This window comes from Myxocyprinus asiaticus, chromosome 38, assembly GCF_019703515.2.
Source record: "Myxocyprinus asiaticus isolate MX2 ecotype Aquarium Trade chromosome 38, UBuf_Myxa_2, whole genome shotgun sequence".
Taxonomy (NCBI): domain Eukaryota; kingdom Metazoa; phylum Chordata; class Actinopteri; order Cypriniformes; family Catostomidae; genus Myxocyprinus; species Myxocyprinus asiaticus.
In genome coordinates this window covers 10,237,260-10,256,958 of record NC_059381.1, presented here as the reverse complement: position 1 = coordinate 10,256,958, position 19,699 = coordinate 10,237,260, and the positions used below count along the sequence as shown (strand labels likewise).

Here is a 19,699-nt window from a genome sequence, read left to right as displayed (position 1 = left end):
TTTTTTTTAAATAAACCAGGTATGAGTCTATTTTTAGATTTAGTCATTATGCTACAAATGCTGTCAATTGATCTTAACTGGTACTGAAACCGGAACATTCCTTTCAGACCAAGTAGAAACCACAGCCAACCTGTTGCATCGACAGCCAGTTTAACGAACAAACATGCAATCATTAAGCAGTAATCCTAAAATGGATAGTTATGCCCACTTAACTGCTTTTCAGCAAATCAGTTGCTTAAGACTATCTAACTACTATTAGTAAATTTCAATTACAAGGTGAACATTATGTTACCTAATTACTATTCATAAGCCAGGCTGATAATGTGCTTCCCCTGCTGTTTATAGATTGTTCATAAGTCCCTGCTTAGAAGTCATGTCACTAGGTTTTGGAACCAAAGTTATCTCTAATGACATGCAACACATAAAGCAAATTAAAGCAGAGGCGATGGTTATGACAGAAGCACTGTCATTAGCTATTTATATGCTGAAAGGTAAAGTATCATTTGCCCTTGCCCGTTTCTGCAACCCCCCACTCACCACAAGTGTCTTCAGCTGGATTGTGTGGCTCAGACTTAACTGGCACTCTTCCGTTGGAGGATTCTTTTTATGATACGAGCAAAATGACCTGCTTTGACACGACCTGTGTGTATGGCGAAACTGAATAATTTAATGTGCTGCTACTGCAAGCCACCAGAGATTCCTGTGGAACAATCCCAAGGCAAGTGACAGCTTTTGTGGAGGAGGTTGCAATATTGAGATTGGAGTGGTTTTTTTAATGTGTGGTCCGTGTGGGATTCATGCAGTAATGTATTGTGTAGAAACAGGTTTGTTAATTTCATTCAAGGTATGAGTGCTATGTGTTGGTGAGTGCAAATATTTGTTTGTGTGGCGAAAACAGGTTTAGCCGAAGCACATTAAGGCCTCATCTGTCATGTCTCCTACAAGATTGAATTGGCTTCCTGAAAAGCAATGACTCACCCGGAGATTTACACAGTTCCTTGTGCCAAAGCCACCATATGCATAACAGAATAAACTGTTGTTCGTTTATTATCGAGGCGCCAATATATATACACTCATGAAGAGCAAAAGAATCCATCAGTTTATATAATGTGATACTTTGTAGTAACGCCTGGGTAGCTCAGCAAGTAAAGACGCTGACTACCACACCTGGAGTTGCAAGTTCGAATCCAAGGCTTGCTGAGTACTCCAGATAGGCTTCCTAAGCAACCAATTGGCCGGTTGCTAGGGTGGATAGAGCAACGTTGGGTTAACCTCCTCGTGGTTGCTATAATGTGGTTCTCGCTCTCGGTGGGGCACGTGGTGAGTTGTGTGTGGATGCCGCGGAGAATAGCGTGAGCCTCCACACGTGGTAGGTCTCTGCGGTAACGTGCTCAACAAGCCACGTGATAAGATGCACGAATTGACTGCCTCAGATGCGGAGGCAACTGAGATTCGTCCTCCGCCACCCGGATTGAGGCGAGTCACTACGTCACCACGAGGAGCTAGAGCGCATTGGTAATTGGGCATGCCAAATTGGGGAGAAAAGGGGAGAAAAAAACAGTAAAGAGAAGACTCAGGGGTGCAGGCCTTATGGGAAGAATTGCGAAGAAAAAGCCACTTTTGAAACAGAAAAACAAAAAGAAAAGGTTAGAATGGTCAAGGAAACACAGACATTGGACAACAGATAATTGGAAAAGAGTGTTATGATCTTAACCCCATTTAACATTTGTGGGATCAGCTAGACTGTAAGGTGCGTGGGAAGTGCCCGACAAGACAGCCACATCTATGGCAAGTACTACAGGAAGCGTGGGGGTGAAATGTCACCTGAGTATCTGGACAAACTGACAGCTGAAATGCCAAGGCTCTGCAAAGCTGCCATTGCTGCGCGTGGAGGACTTTTTTGATGAGAACTCTTTGAAGTAGTTTAAGAAGTTCTGAAATGTTTTTTTCAAATTGTAATAGTAATTTTTCACATTATTAATGTCCTGACTATACATTGTGATCAGTTGAATGCCACTTTGGTGAATAAAAGTACCAATTTCTTTCCATAAGAGCAAAATCTGTACATTATTCCAAACTTTTGGCCACCAGTGTATTTGTGTGTGTGTGTGTATATATATATATATATATATATATATATATATATATATATATATTAGTATAGTGCCTCTGGACTATGTTGAATTGCGTGTGCTTTCTCTTAAGACTGCATCACTGCTGGCTTTGGCCTCAGTAATACAGGTTGGTGATTTGCAACCACTGTCAGTTGACATGTCTGGAGTTTGGTCCGGGTCTTTCAAAACTACTGTCAAACCCAGAAAAGGCTATGTGCCTAAGGTTATAACCACACCCTTCAGAGCGCAGGTGGTTCATCTTCAAGACTTTTTCCCTCCTCCATTTAATTTGGATGAGGAACAGTCCTTGCATTTGTTATGTTCGTTTATAGCGGACAGCTTCGTGCCTAAAAGTGTGGGGCTCAAACACCATAGCCAATATTAGAATTGGAGTTTTTGTAGAGAAGTTTCAGCTAGGTCGTATAGAGGGACACTCCCCATATGCGTCAGCTTAATGACGCAATATCTCGTCCCCTCGTCCCAGGGAACCGAGATTACGTACGTAACCGAGATGTTTTTTTCTTCTCACTCTATCTATGACGCTTTCTCTTTACAGCTACTGGTGAATTAAGTATCAAATTAGTGGTTATTTTGATGTTTTGAGGGTCTCTTGAGGTTATCAAGCTGATGATTTGCATCACTTATTCATGAGCCTTTAATTTGAGGTGATTAAAACTCTCTGCATCAAGTAATGGAGATATTTCCATTACATTTAGTATAATCTCTCTATAACTCTTACACATACAGACATTTTATGTATGGGTGTAGCTGATATGAAACCTGTTAAAAAACAGACGTTCATTTATTCTTGTTCCTGTAGTTTAACTGGTTCAGCATAGCGTTAGCAATGCAAAGGTCATGGGTTCAATTCCTAGCGAACCTTCATATTGATAATGTATAGCTTAAATGCACTGTAAGTCACTTTGGAATAAATCGTCTGCCAAATGCATAAATATTTTGGCAATTCCGTTTGGTAAAGCTAGTGGTGCAGAAATTACACACTTCAGCTTGAATTGAGAGACAACATGGTCTATTAAGTGAACCGTAAAGAAATGGTTTAAGGTGATAAAAACTGGTGACTAGTCATAATATACACTTTTTCTTATACATACTGTACATTTGTATATATACATTTTGATGTTTAAGTTCATGGACATATGTGGTTATGTCTCACCTTTTCTACCTCCTGCTTTCCTGCTTTGCTCTCTCATCTTTCTTTCTTCCGTATCTCTGTTTGTCTCTGTGTTCCTGTTTGTCCCTCCCCTTTGCACCTTCTAAATCCACCACTCTCCCACATTCTCCCTCTTGGACTGCAAAGATAAAAATGCTACATCTGAATCTGTGGGTGGCACGGAAATACAAAGCAACCAATTACATTTACACGGAGTGTGTCTCTCATCCTCCTTCCCCTCTCTCATTTTCCCGCCTTTCTTTCTGCCATATGCCCTCTTTTTCACAGTCACATGCTATTCCACATGCCTGCCCTTCATTTCAGCATTCACACTGCAGATGCTGAGCCACATTCTCCAGTTTGAGGAGTCCAGCTTTCAAAGCTCCCAATGCAGACTGCTGCTGCATGCAGAGTATTACTCATATCCCTGTGAAAGCCCTTTATAGCCCAGGCTGGTGTCAGCTTAGCTGCTGACATTAAGAGGCTAAGAGTAGACTGCACTGGGCCTGTCATTTAAATACATATTTGTAAAAAGATGTGAATGAAACTGACACTGAGATCCAGAAGAAGACTTAAAGCTAAAGTAATTTCTGTGACAATGAATGGAAATGCAAAAATAAACAATGTTTTCAAAAGAGCTCCCTGAATACGCCCCATTGTCTGCTGTTATTCAAACAGTCAGATAGTGCAGCCCCCAACTCATGCCACTGGTTGAGTAACGTTGTTGGGTGGGGTCTAAGCGGGTCGCTCAAAACAAACACAGGAATTTTTATACTGCCACAGAGACACAATGTTTACAGTTTTCGAGATAATTAATCTATGAATGGCTTACCAATAGATGTCCCTGCACATTAAGCTGGGATTGAAGAAAGTATTTTAACACTGAAAAAGTTAAATACTTCGGTTTTAAGGGACATACTGTATAAGGAACCACCGTCAAGCTAGACTCAGTGTGAAGAGCTTTCTTGTGTGTGTGTGTGTGTGTGTGTGTGTGTGTGTGTATACAGTATATGTGTGAAAATGTGTATTTAGGTGATGATTTTAAAGTCAACATGAAGTCAAGTTACCTTTTTACTAGTTACCTTCTCCTTTGTCCTTAGCACTACAGCCCATGCAGAGCCTTGGCCTCTCTGACAATTCTAGCCCAGTATTCGGCATGATTTCTCCATCTTTCTTAAATCAGCTTCCACATCATCCAACCATTTTTTACGTGGTCTTCCCTTCATTCTTTTACCATCAGGGTTTCCTCTGTAGACCTTCCTGGCGGACCTATTTTCTGGCATTCTCTCCACATGACCTAACCATCTCAATCTGTTGCTTTTTATTTTGGCAACAATATTAGGATGATCATAGTGTTCCTCCAGGTTGCTGTATTCTCCACTGTCCCCCTTTTCACCGCACCAAAAATCTTTCTCAATATCTTTCTCTACCACCTTTTAAGAAGTTCTTCTTGCTGAGATCTTTGTCCATGTTTCTGAACCATAGGTGACCACTGGTCTTACTGTTGTTCAGTAAACCGTTAGCTTCAAATACCTACTGAGGCTGTGTGATTTGAGCACCTTCAACAGGGCTAGGTAGCTTCTGTTGCCTGCTGCATTTTGTAAGCCTGCTAAAAATCCACAAACAGCTGATGTACGTCCACATCATATTCGTAGCATTTCTCCATTATTTGTCTTACTGTGAAGATGTAATCTGTCGTTGACCTGCCCTGTCAGCGAAGTATAGGGACTGCAGAACAGTAATGGGTATTTCCTAATCTGTGGGCGTTTTCAAACCTGGCTTGGCAGTTCTAAACTATTCAATAAAAGTAGGGAATCTCAATGTAGTAATCAGTGGGCGTTTCCAAACTAGGATGGGCGTTTCTAAACTATCCAATGAAAGTAGGGAATCTCAATTTAGGAGGCAAATCGTGTAAAGCGGTTGAAATATGCCCATCCTGGTTTGAAAATACTCACTAATTGGGAAAAGTCAATTTTTGTTCAGCAGAGACATAAGTCTCCTGTCAGAAGCCACACTGATAGTCTCCAAGAATCTGCTCAACTAGTGGGGTGAGCCTCATAACCTGAATTTTGGCTAAAACCTTATAAAGGTTTACCTTGATAATTTTCACCGCTGGCCTTATCCTCCTTCTTGTGAATTGAGCTAATAATCGCAAAACTCCACTTCTCTGGCATCTGTTCTTTTTCCCACACACCCACTATCAGTTGGTATATACAAAATGCTTACTGTACACCACCATATTTGACCATTTCAGCTGAAATAATGTCACTTTCTGGGGTCTTATTATACTTCAGACACTTTATGGCTTACTTCCTCTATAGATGGCATTGGTACTGGTGTTGGATCCGTGTTTAGGTGCTGCTATGGTTGTCCTTGCACTTCCTCATCGAAAATTCAGGTGTCATGATCTCTGCAGAGGGATTCAGTAGTTCACTGAAATATCCAGCCCATCAGTCTAGTAAATGGTACAGTACCAGATATCTTCCTTTCTTATCCCTACAGAAGACAGTTTGTGACTGAAAACCATTTAAAACCTGAAAACCATCTTGTATTCTTGCATAAAGCTTCCAAATTTATTGTGTGTAATTTTGTTCCTCCAACTCTATAATCCATTGTCTCTGACTCTCTTTTCTTTTTCTACACAGCTTGTCGGCCACCATTCTTTTCTCCCTAAACTCCTGTGCCCGTGCTATAGTAGCTACTCTTGTTTATTATTAATACAAGTTCCTGGTCTTCTTAAACTTTCTTCAAAATGTAATGACATGCTCCACCTCTAAAACAACTTTCCTTTTTGGCTGACGTCACCTTGGTTATGTGGGCATTTGGTTTACATTTATCAATATCCAAATAGCTATTTAGGCATTGTTTGAGAGTACTGTTTAATTTAATACAGCCTTTAAAAACTTGGCAATAGCAAAGTAATTTAATGCAGGTTAATGTTAATGCAATAAAGGTTGCAGCAACAATAGCAAATAACAATAGATTTGTAAAAGAAGTGTTACTATTAGGATACAACCTTCATTGTTCACGTTGCAGTCTTAAAACCTCCTCAAAAGTGAAGTAAACTTGCATTCAGATGGAATTAAACTTGCATTTATGACTGGCTCCATTCAGATATGAAATGCCTACTTTTCAAGATTAAACCAATTGCTGATTAATAAAATCAAGTCCCACCCAAAATGTTTGTCTCGTTGAATATCCCATTTCACTATCATATACAGTTGCTGAAGCTGTTTCATGTTGTCCTTAACGTGTTTTTATGACTTTTATTGTTGCATTCAAGCTCTTCTTTAAGTCTTGTAAAACAGACATCTTGTTGTGCCTAAGGGGCCATTCACACCAAACATGTTTTTGCATCCGTCCATGCTGTTTTTTAATTGATTTCCTTTGCACTACATTGACATGCACTACATTGACATCTTTGACTGTTGCGCCGCATCTCACTGTTTTTTCAGAATCTCGTGCAGAACCGCCATGTTTTTTGACAGGTCAAGTTGAAAAGAACTCCAACTGTCTCGAGACACCTGCGTTCTGTTCTATTTGTGGCGCTGTGTCTTGTTTTTTTTAAACACACAGATGTGTTTGGTGTGATCGGCCCCTAGTACATTAAATAGAATTACAAGCATTGAGATAAATTCTGTGGTTCTGTAGCCCAATTACCAATGTGTGTTGACCAATGTGTCTTTGCAGAGCAGCTCGTGCATTTGGAGAGTACTTTCACACTCATCCTGAGAACCACAACGGATCAGGTCAGACATCCCTTTACCCCATTCGTCTTTTCCTTCTGCTGTTTTTCTTTGCTCCTTTTCTTTCTGGTCTATTTCCTTAGAGCCACTAAGTATGAGTTAATAAGAATCCAGGCATGTTCATGTTTCATGAAGAACTGTGCAACTTCTTAATGTAGCATGTGTTACCTCATCTGTCTTTTTTTCTGTTGGGCGAATTCACTAAACAATTTTTTGCATTATATTGCTGCGCAAAAACCTGCATCTTATTCACTAACCACCCACAATCTAGTTTAAACAGACACTAAATGCACTGAAATAGTGCTGCGCCATATTTACATTGTGATTGTCATTCTTTTCAGCACAAACACGCCTTCTTTCTATTTAAATTAGGTTCTTTAGATTTTGCCTTATAAAAAAAAAACCTTTCTGCTATTTGTCTGTAGCAACTGACGTTGCATTATCACTGCCCGTGGAAAGCAGGCAGGAAAACGGAATGTTCTAAAAAAAGACATTTTCTAGTGATCATAGCAGTAGTATTTCATTAACTGATGTGAAAGAGTCAAGATAAGAAGGAACATTTCCAATTTCGTAATTTTAAAGAGCCAGTTCAGGTGCCTAGATCACATTGTTGGAACGTTGCTTAACAGTTCCAGTAAAGTATGCCAGATCATGGTAGTTTGCTGCATCCTCAAAAGCCTAGCACTCATAATTGGTCTGCAAGCTGGGGAATTGTTTCAGTACTGATTTTTTGGGAGTGTTTAAGCTGTTCCTTGATTTGCCTAATTCCATTAGTAAACTGGGCATGAAAACAATGCATACAGTGCATGCAAATAAACAGTGCTATTACTAAACATCAGAGTTGTACATTTTAAAAATGCGAAGCAAATCAACAATTCATTTGACCCAATAAACAATTCATTTGATTTTCAAATCTGCATTTCCATGCTCCACATTCAACCAATCAACTTCCACAAGAGTAAGACCAAGTTTGAAGATTGCACATTCAAGGATGACACAGCCAAAATTATACCAATACCATTTGGATATAAAGAATACAATATCGAAGGCAACAAAAGGATTGCAACATGTTGAACCTGTGGTTCAAAAATTACAGACACTTTATCAACAACGTCCAATTTTGTGAGGCATCTGAAAACCCACAGACGGAGGTATGTTGGGATTGTTAATTTTAACATGTCAGCTGCGGTTCAGTAGCATTTAACTTACCATGTTAGCTGGGTTAGCTAGCTAGCTACTAGGGATGCAACAATATATCGAATTTTTATATATATCGAAATTTGCAACAAACATCAAACATCATAATCTTTGTATTGCTTGATTTGACCGCTACTGCGCTTTTTTCTGCACTGTTTACAGGGTTCACACAAGGTCCTTAAAGTGCTTAAAGTTAGCTTTTAGAAATGTAAGTACTTGAATACCTGAAAAATTGCCTTTTTTGGTGAAAAGTGCTTGAGATTAAAACAGAACATTTCTTCCGTGTAGTATGTCCATCAAAGATGAGATCCCGCACTCCACTTTCATTGAATAATGTGTCTTTTAAAATCCTTCCTGTTCTTTACAGTCAGATTAATTTTAATCACAAATTGCATGGATGTGCTAAAAAAAAAGAGAGACTTCCCTCTCATTAATAAACCGGGGCACCTGCGTGAGTCTGTGAGATGCCTGTTGCTTGTTAAAGTGACAGTGTCATTTTTGCGCTTGTTAAAGGAATATTCCAGGTCCAAAACAAGTTGAGCTCAATAGACAGCATTTTCTGGCATTATATTGATTACCAGCAAAGTCCATCCTTTTCTTTAAAAAAAGCAAACATCTGTGTTACAGTGAGGCACTTACAATGGAAGTGAATGGGGGCCAATTTTTGAACGTTGCAATACTAACTTTAGCAATATGCATGTAAACGATTTTAGTGTGATAAAATCGCTTACTAACCTTTTCTGTGTAAAGTTGTAGCCAATTTTACAACTTCGTTTATGACAGTGTAATGTCAACAAATCCTAAAACCCTAAAATGACTGTAAAAATTACAATTTAAACAACTTTACAGCTCAAATTGTACACGCGTTTTAACAGAAGAATTAATGTGTGCTTTTATAAAGTTATAAGGTTAAAATTTCTGCCTTTTAAACCCTTTAAAAGTTGGCCTCATTCACTTCTATTGTAAGTGCCTCACTGTAACCTCAATTTTTGCTTTTATTTTATTTATTTATTTTTTTTTTTTAAGAAATGGAGGGAGTCAAAATAAATGTTTGTAGTAATCAACATTATGCCACAAATGCTGTCAATTGAGCTTAACTTATATTGAACCCGGAACAATCCTTTAAGACACACTTGTAACTTTCAAGCACATCCCTCGGCAGACAAATTGAGCTGAGATAGATTGGTGCCCTTAGTGAAAATATTCAGTATATCTCACATGAAATTGAACTGGGAAGTGATGAACATACTTTAAAAGCCTTCCTGATATAAATTAATATACACCAATCAGCCACAACATTAAAACCACCTACCTATTGTGTAGGTCTCCTTCGTGCTGCCAAAACAGTGCCAACCTGCATCTCAGATCAGCATTCTGAGATGTTATTCTTCTCACCACAATTGTACAAAGCAGTTATCAGAGTTACTGTAGACTTTATCCATTCGAACCAGTCTGGCCATTCTCTGTTGACCTCTCTCATCAACAAGGCATTTCCATCTGCAGAACTGCCGCTCACTGGATGTTTTATTGTTTTTGGCACCATTCTGAGTAAATTCTAGAGACAGTTGTGTGTGGAAATCCCAGGAGATCAGCAGTTACAGAAATACTCAAACCAGCCCATTTGGCACCAACAATCATCCATGCGATTATCTAATCAGCCAATCGTGTGGCAGCTGTGCAGTGCATGAAATCATGCAGATATGGGTCATGACCTTCAGTTAATGTTCACATCAACCTTCATAATGGGGAAAAAACGTGATCTCAGTGATTTGGACCGCGGCATGATTTTTGGTGTCAAATGAGCTGGTTTAAATATTTCTGTAACTGCTCCTGGGATTTTTATGCACAACAGTCTCTAGTATTTACTCCAAATGGTGCGAAAAACAAACGAAACCAGTGAGCGGCAGTTCTGCGGATGGAAATGCCTTGATGATGAGAGAGGTCAGCAGAGAATGGCCAGACTGGTTTGAACTGACATGTCTTTGGTAACTCAGATAACTGCTCTGTACAATTGTGGTGAGAAGAATAACATCTCAGAATGCTATTCTGAGATGCAGGTTGGCACTGTTTTGGCAGCACGAGGTGACCTACACAATATTAGGCAGGTGGTTTTAATGTTGTAGCTGATTGGTGTATATTTAATATAGTAATTAATACTCAGACATTAATTTGGGCAAAGAGCACTAATAACTTGTTTAAGACTTGAAGCATAAAGTTGAGGACTTGTGACTTGACTTAGACTTGCCTCTCTTGACTTGGGACTTGACTTGAGACTTGAATGCAAAGACTTGAGACTTACTTGTGACTTGTAAAACAATGACTTGGTCCCACCTCTGCTACTCGCATGCATACCTAAAGAACGTACTGTTTTACCGGCCGAGAAGTGCATCCTTCATCAAATACAGTACATACTCTGACAGCACGCGATTTCAGACGCAGAGAAAGACTGAGTACTTACCACCTTTCATGACGTCATGAACTACAATACCATAAATCATTGCGAATGATGGAATGATGGTTTCCTAAAGTAGAGAAACTTTAAGAGAAATACATTTCAATTTTATTGCAAAATATTCAGATATTTGCAAATATACAAGTAGTTTGAGAGTGTAGGGAGACTATAGCGTCATTCAGTGTGCGCCATTGGAGTGGGTGATCACTGTAACTTGGCACTTTGTTTGCCGCAATTCTCCAATTGGTGGATTGTTTCATTTCTTTCGTTTAATGAAGATTAAATAACTCACCGACTTATGGTTTCAACAGAAGCACAAACCATCAAATAACAACATTGGTGCTCATAGTAGGTCTGTCTTTCAAGGTTTATTAGTTATCATTAAAAATCAATTCCCCTTTGGAAAATTTAATGGGATTTTTACTTCCAGAACCCTTGGTGAATTCCACCCTCTCTCTTCCAGTTTCTCACTCATTTTCTATCTCATTCTCTCTCTCTCTCTCTCTCTCTCTCTCTCTCTTTGTCCCAATGTTTGATTAAAGATCACTTACTCACTGACAACCTCGTTGGCCACGACTCTGACTCCCCAGACAGCCTCTGTGCTCAGAAGAACAACCTCCACAGCTACACCCTCCAGGACTCCACTATCAATACCAACCCCAGCCTGATCAACCCCGCCCTGGGCCTTCTGGAAACCCCTCCTCCTACAACATCCTCCAAGAGCCGCCTGTCCTTGGAACGCAGCTTCTCGACCGAAGAGGACGAGCAGAAGTGTGTAGAGTGTGCTTTGCAACCTGCTCGGGTCTACACCATCACTGGAGAGAGCGGCATGCTGGGAACCAGCCGGGGAAGCAAGGAGAACCTCGAACTTGAGGTCTTGAAAGGGGCACGGGAGGTGTGTCATGCCCAAGCTCTCGCCCAACCCTCCACCTCCTCTAACTCGTCGTCTCCAACCCAGCACCACCGCCACCATGGAAGTGGAAGTGGTAACCATCACCACGGCAACCATCATCATGGCAACCACCATCAAAGCAACACCAGCAGCAGTGGCGCAGGTGGAAGTGGCGGAATCAACCACCACCAGCACATCACCAGTGGGGGAAGCGGACCAGGAACGTCGCATCATCACCATGGAGAAGCTCATCACCACCATCACCTTTCCCAGCCACTACAGAGCTCTGTCAGCGCGCACAACATTCGTGGCTGGGGCGAAGGCAAGGATTGTGGTCTGGCGTGCGAAACCTGTCCCGGGACGCCGTCACGCAGCCAGGGGTCCCTGGACCTGGAGAGCAGTACCCGAGAGGCAGGCAAGCAGCACCGGCCACCACTAGAGCGGATGTGCAGTGTTGACCGGGTGACTGGGCTGGAGCGAGGTGAGAGGGGGAGAGCGGGGGGGGGGGGGAGAGAGAGGCTCTTGGCCAAAGGGAAGGGGTGGGGTTCAACCTAAAGCAGGGGGCTTCGATGTGTTCGATGTGACGTGGTCTGTATTTTTCCTGTCTCTCTCTCCTCTCTCCTGTGTGTCTGTTTTGTGCTCTCTTCCTCTGTTGAGTGAACTTGTATGTGTGTAGTCTCTATGAAGTGGATCTGTGTTCAGCAGTGTTGGGTGCAATCAAAAAGCAATACAAAGTAATTAGTTACAGAAATTTTATGACTTTTTAAAGTCAAAAAGCAGTGAGTAGTGTAATTTTAAATTCTTGTAATTTGATTACAGTTACTGACTTTCAATTAAGTTTATTTTAAGTACATTATTTGGGTTACACATATTTAAAAAATATATTATATATGTAAAACACTTTTAAAACCTTAAATTAATCTGTATGACTATTTGCATTTCTGCGACAGCTGAATGGTGTGTGTGCCCCCTAATTAGTCATTGTGTGTGTGACTTACATGAGGAAATAGAGAGACTATTTTGAATTGGTTGAGCCATAAAACAAAAACTATTCTGTGAGAAGTGTTTTAGAAAGTAACTTGAAAGTAAAGTAATTAATAATGTGATTAATTTTTTAATGACGTAATCAGTGAAGTAATATTATCACAATCTTGGAGTAGTAATTTTAATTTGCAGCGGATTACTTTCTTTGAGTAACTTACCCAACACTGGCATTTTGTGGTCCCCAAAAGTATTTGGATACTTAAGCCACACTTAAAAGTGCATGACTGGCATTACATTAAGGGGCCGTTTACACGACAACGTTTTCTACTAAAAACAGGTAACTTTTTATGCGTTTTGGCTGTTCGTTTACACGACAACGCTGTTTTGGGGCCTGAAAATACAAACTTTTGAAAACAGGTTTCAAAGTGCAAGTTTTTGAAAACGATGCCGTTATCATTTCCGTGTAAACATACAAAAACGCAAATTTGTGAAAACGATGACGTCATGTGCACACGTATTACGTGTTCAGTCTATAGGCATGTGCGCAAGTACTTCAAAACAACACGCGAGACATTCAAAACCACAGTGGCGGACTACAGGACTGTGTTTGTGCTGCTCAAGATTTTTAGTTTATTGACGCTTCTCCAGCAAAGTGTAGATTTACTGCATCACTAATACAACCAGCGATCGCCATCTTCATTTTTTGTATTCACCACTCTGTGGAAGAATGCTTATGTGCGCAGGTGCGTATAGTGTCTTTACAAAGTGACATCGGCAACTACTGGCCTGGCATGCATAATACAGTGTTTTTAGTGAGTTTCTCGAATCCGTGTGAACGGGGATCATTTTGACAACTTTGTCGTCTGTACGCGAAACTTTTCCAAAATGCAAAGGAAAAAAGTTTCCGTTTTTAGTACATCGTTGTCATGCAAACGTACCCTAAATAAGAAAATATCAAACCAAGTGGCATTTATTTTCAAAAAAGATAGAACCAGCAGTGGAGTCCCCACATTAGGGGCAGGCCACCAGATGTGGCGCTGTTGTGCAAAATGCACGGCATGCATAATCATACATTTATTTTAAGAAATAATATATTTTCCATATCTTAAACTCGTTTTATATCATTATACAACAGTATAAATTATTTTAGAAATTCGATCATTTTTAAGGTCCATTGCATTAAAGCCATTTAATCGTTCTCATTTGCTGTGCGTGGGACTAGCCCGCTGTATATTATGGACAATTTTTGGTTAACGCAATTCCTGAATTGGGTTAAAGGGATAGTTCACCCAAAAATTGAAATTCTCTCATCATTTACTTACTCTCATCCCAACCCAGATGTGTATGACTTTCTTTCTTCTGCTAACACAAACAAAGATTTTTAGAAGAATAGTTCAGCTCTGTAGATCCTTTCAATGCAAGTGAATGGTGATCAGACCTTTCAAGCTCCGAAACTCACATAAAGGCAGCATAAAAGTAATCCATACGACTCCAGTGGTTTAATATATGTCTTCTGAAGCGATGCAGTCACTTTGGGTGAAAAACTGATTGAGATTTAAATCATTTTTTACTATAAATCTCCACTTTCACATTCTGAAAGTGAAAGTGGAGATTTATAGTGAAAAATCACTTAATATTAATCTGTCTCTTACCCTCACATATCATATAGCTTCTGAAGAAATGTATTTAACCACTGGAGTCATACGGATTACTTTTATGATGCCTTTATGTGCTTTTTGGAGCTTGAAAGGTCTGGTCACCATTCACTTGCATTGAAAGGATCTACAGAGCTGAAATATTCCTCTAAAAATCTTTGTTTCTGTTCTGCAGAAGAAAGTAAGTCATATACATCTTGGATGGCATGAGGGTGAGTAAATTATGAAAATTTTTATTTTTGGGTGAACCACCAGAAATAATGAGCCTGAGATGCCACTGAGAACCAGCAAACTTTTTTTAAGCAAAACTTTTAAAATAAAGAAGTTGGTTAGGTCAATAAATATTCTAGACAAATAGACAAAACATATTTGGGCACTTTCTGTAACTCACACTAAAGTCATTTTTTACACTAGACTTTATGCTTCATTCATTACCATTTATATGCATACAAACACGGGTGCACGGAAGCAAGTTGATGTGTACAAGTTTTGTCTTTTGCTTTGTATCAAAGTTTGGTGAACCCTGACCTATGTATTCATATAGTGAAAAGACGTTTGACCAATCTAAATGTCACAGCCTGACCTCAGACTGACTTAATACAAATAATGCAAATTTCAAATGTCTGTAAATCACCTTGGAACCATTTGGTTAAACGTAATCTTAGAAATCGCTGCATCAAATGGTGAGCTCTGAGAATAGATCTAGCATCATTTGTTTGCAGATGCAACTTTGATATTTTGCTGATATGCCACGGTTTGATATTTTGTTAACTAATGCAATGAAATTCAAAGTTTAAGTGTGGTCTACATGTCCAAATATTTTTGGGGGCTACTGTACAGTATATGTTTAAACGTTTGACACAATATATATTCGAATGCACAGATTTGTATCATTACAACTGTACTAATGTGGTCCCTTATGCCTATTTCTTGCCAGATGACAACAATTGGTTCCCTAAAGAGAACATGTTCAGCTTTCAGACTGCTACCACAACCATGCAGGCGTGAGTACCCACTTAATAGCATACACGCACACACACTGAAGTTTGAAGCCTATAGTGACCTCAAGTACAGATGGCACAGCAGGTGTCTTGCCAGTGACACACGTTCATTTTTGTGAGATTTACTGTCAAACTGACTCAGAGAGCTGACAAGTACACAGTGACTTCTCCCAAACATGGTTGTTATCTAAGCTTTTTTTTCTCTCTCTTTTTTTGACTGCCTCGCCTCTGAACTCTCCAGGATTTCGTGAGTATCATTTTAGTACCCTTTAAATGTCACCAAATGACAGTGTGCGATGTCAAATTCTAGCATCCCTTTAGTAACGTGTGTTTGAATCTATCAGTCTATCTGTCTATCTGTCTGTCTGTCTACCTCTCTATCTGTCTGTCTGTCTGTCTACCTCTCTATCTGTCTGTCTGTCTGTCTACCTCTCTATCTGTCTATCTATCTGTCTACCTCTCTATCTGTCTACCTGCCTATCTTTCTACCTACCTACTTACATGTCTACCTACACTACCGGTCAAAACTTTTGAAACACTTGACTGAAATGTTTCTCATGATCTTAAAAATCTTTTGATCTGAAGGTGTATGCTTAAATGTTTGAAATTAGTTTTGTAGGCAAAAATATAATTGTGCCGCCATAGTAATTTATTTCATTATAAAACTAAAATTTTATTAAATAAAAAAGTTTTTGAAATTGATGACTTGGACCAAATAATAAAGAAAAGCAGCCAATAAGTGCCCAACTGAGATGGGTACTCCTTCAATACTGTTTAAAAAGCATCCCAGGGTGATACCTCAAGAATTTGGTTGAGAAAATGTCAAGAGTACATTTCTGCAAATTCTAGGCAAAGGGTGACTACTTTGAAGATGCTAAAATATAACACAGTTTTGATTTATTTTGGATTTTGTTTAGTCACAACATAATTCCAATAGTTCCACTTATGTTATTCCATAGTTTTGATGACTTTACTATTATTCTAAAATGTGAAGAAACAAATTATATTAAAGAATAAGTGTTTCAAAACTTTTGACCAGTAGTGTATATATCTATATATCTGTCTATCCAAAAATATTGATGCTGTTGCGCTAACTGTGGATAATGCAGTGATCTTTTTTGATTCAGGAAATGGCTATGAGGCACATTTGATAGGCCTGTCTCCTCTGGATAGTTATGATTACCTTAGCCAGAGACGCAGATGGTTTAGAAATGCTGGCAGATGCTGATGTCTTGCATTTTTTTGAATTTTAGTTGATTATCTTGAAACATTAAGTATCTTGCGGTATAATTTGTCAGACTTAGAATCAGAATAAGAATGAGCTTTATTGCCAAGTATGCTTACACATATAAGGAATTTGTCTTGGTGACAGAAGCTTCCAGTGCACAAACAATACAACAATACAGTGATAATAAAAAATAAAAAAAAAAGAATAAAAATAAAAAGCAAATAGAAAATATAAGTATATATAGAAATATACACAATAAGACAATATATATGAACAAATACAAATCTGTTATATACAGATAGTGCAAGGGAATGTAATGGCGGAAGAGGTAAGATATGTTGGATAAATATAAATAGACTAAGCTGTGTATTGCACATAATCATTGCTCAATGGGGCAGTTTTAACTGTTCATGAGATGGATAGCCTGAGGGAAAAACTGTTCTTGTGCCTGACGATTCTGGTGCTCAGTGCTCTGTAGCGCCGGCCAGAAGACAACAGTTCAAAGAGGTAGTGGGCTGGGTGAGTGGGGTCCAGAGCGATTTTTCCAGCCCTTTTCCTCACTCTGGAAGTGTACAGTTCTTGAACAGAGGGCAGGGGGCAACCAATAATCCGCTCAGCAGTCCGAACTGTCCTTTGTAGTCTTCTGATGTCTGATTTCGTAGCTGGACCAAACCAGACAGTTATTGAATTGCAGAGGACAGACTCAATGACTGCTGAGTAAAACTGTATCAGCTGCGCCTGTGGCAGGTTGAACTTCCTCAACTGGCGAAGGAAATACAACCTCTGCTGGGCCTTTTTCTCAGTGGAGTCAATGTGGGTCTCCCACTTCAGGTCCTGTGAGATGGTAGAGCCCAGGATCCTGAATGACTCCACTGCTGTCACAGTGCTGTTCAGAATGGTGAGCGGGGTCAATGTTGAGGTGTTACTCTTAAAGTCCACTATCATCTCCACTGTTTTGAACGTTTTCAGCTCTAGGTTGTTTTGACTGCATTAGACAGCCAGCTGTTCAACCTCCTTTCCGTATGCAGATTCATCATCATCCTGGATGAGGCCGATGACTGTAGTGTCATCCGCAGACTTCAGGAGCTTGACAGAGGGATCCTTGGTGGTGCAGTTGTTGGTGTACAGGGAGAAGAGTAGTGGGGAGAGCACACATCCCTGGGGGGCACCAGTGCTGATTGCACAGGTGCTGGAAGTGAATTTCCCCAGTCTCACTAGCTGCTGCCTGTCCATCAGAAAGCTGGTGATCCACTGACAGATAGAGGTGGGAACAGAGACTTGGTTTAATTTAGTCCGGAGAATAGCTGGGATGATAATGTTGAAAGCCGAACAGAAGTCCACAGAAAGGATCCTTGCATATGTCCATGGTCTGTCCAGATGTTGCAGGGTATGATGGAATCCCATGTTGACTGCATTATCCACAGACCTGTGGAGCAAATTGAAGGGGATCCTAAAAGGGTTCAGTGATGTCCTTCAGGTGGGCCAAAACCAGTCTCTCAAATGACTTCATGACCACTGATGTAAAAACATGAAAACTTGTTTTTCAGCTTCTCAGAGTAGCTTCTCTTAGCCAATCTAATCATTTTTGTCTGTGTGTTTCTGGCCTGACTGTACAAGATTTTATCCCCACTTCTGTATGCATACTCTTTGGCCTGACGAAGCTGCCTGAGTTTTGCTGTAAACCATGGTTTGTCATTGTTGAACTTTAAATAAGTCCTAGTAGGAATGCACATATCCTCACAGAAACTGATATATGATGTTTCAGTATCTGTGAGCTCGTCCAGATTGGTGGACCATTGCAGTTAAAGCAGGCTTGTAGTTCCATCTCTGCTTCATTGGTCCATCTCTTACAGTCCTTACTATAGGTTTAGCTGATTTTAGTTTCTGCCTGTAGGTTGGAAGAAGATGAACCAGACAGTGATCAGAAAGTCCCAAAGCTGCTCTAGGGACAGAGCGATATACATCCTTTAATGTTGTGTAGCAGTGATCCAGTATATTTCTCTGGTGGGGCATGTAATGTGCTGTGTGTATTTTGGCAGTTCACGGGTGAGGTTGACTTCGCTAAAATCACTGAGAATAATAAAAAGTGAGTCCGTGTATTGTTTTCCGTGTCTGTGATCTGATCAGCCAGCTGTTGCAGCGCTGCGCTCATACACGCTTGTGGAGGAATATAAACACTCACCAGAATAAACGAGGAAAACTCCCATGGTGAGTTGAAAGGCTTACAGTTGATAAAGAGCGCTTCCAAATCTTCTTTAACGTTGTTACTTCTATACACCAACTTTCATTGATGTAAAAGCATGTTCCACCCCCTCTCGTTTTCCCCATTAACTCTGCAATGCGGTACGCTCTGAACAGCTGAAAGCCCGTCAGATGTAACGCGCTGTCTGGAATGGTTTTGCTCAACCAGGTTTCTGTGAAGCACAAGGCAGCAGAGTTTGAAAAGTTCTTGTTTGTATGGGTGAGGAGATGTTGTTCATCCGTTTTGTTAGGAAGAGAGCAGAGATTCGCTAGATGAATACTCGGCAGCGCAGTTCAAAAGCCGCTCTGGTCAAGCCAGCTCGCTTCCCTCACTTGCGTCTCATAACGCGCTTGAACAACACAGCTGCACCTAAAATGTCAGGCAAAATTTCCAAATAGTCAAAAACCGGGAAAAGATTATCTGGTATGTGCTGCCGAATATTCAGCAGTTCATCTCTGGTAAAACTGATTGGAAAAAAATGACTAAACACAGGACAAAAAACAAAAACTGCAAAAGAATCGGAGAGCTCCACACCGAGGCTGCCATCCGTGTGCCATCCTGTTGTTAAAAACAGGATCTCCATGTTGAATTTATGAAGTGTATCCAATGGCAGAAAACTTATGTTTATTTAAGATTAATTGAACTTCAGGGCGTGCTGAGTCACTCCAGTCAGGCTTCCTAAGCAACCAATTGGCCCAGCTGCTAGGGTGGGTAGAGTCATGTTGGGTTTACCTCCATAATGGATCACTATAATGTGGTTCTCGCTCTCGGTGGGGTGCGGGGTGAGTTGTGCGTGGATGCCGCGGAGAATAGCGTGAGCCTCCACACGCGCTAGGTCTCCACGGTAACACGCTCAACAAGCCTCGTGATAAGATGCGGCGATTGACTGTCTCAGACGCGGAGGCAACTGAGATTCGTCCTCCGTCACCCTGATTGAGGCGAGTTACTACGCCATCACGAGGACTTAGAGCGCATTGAGAATTGGGCATGCCAAATTGGGGAGAAAAGGGGAGAAAA

At 40.3% G+C, this 19,699-nt stretch overlaps 1 protein-coding gene across 1 annotated transcript in view; it reads left to right on the top strand.

The window, feature by feature from the left end:
• nsmfa (NMDA receptor synaptonuclear signaling and neuronal migration factor a) overlaps positions 1-19,699 on the top strand; it is a 74,504-nt gene that overhangs the window by 16,919 nt on the left and 37,886 nt on the right. The window contains exons 2-5 of the mRNA XM_051677370.1: positions 6,976-7,034; positions 11,223-12,053; positions 15,149-15,215; positions 15,454-15,459. Of these exons, the coding sequence (XP_051533330.1) occupies positions 6,976-7,034; positions 11,223-12,053; positions 15,149-15,215; positions 15,454-15,459 (963 nt within the window). The remainder of the gene's footprint in view (positions 1-6,975; positions 7,035-11,222; positions 12,054-15,148; positions 15,216-15,453; positions 15,460-19,699) is intronic.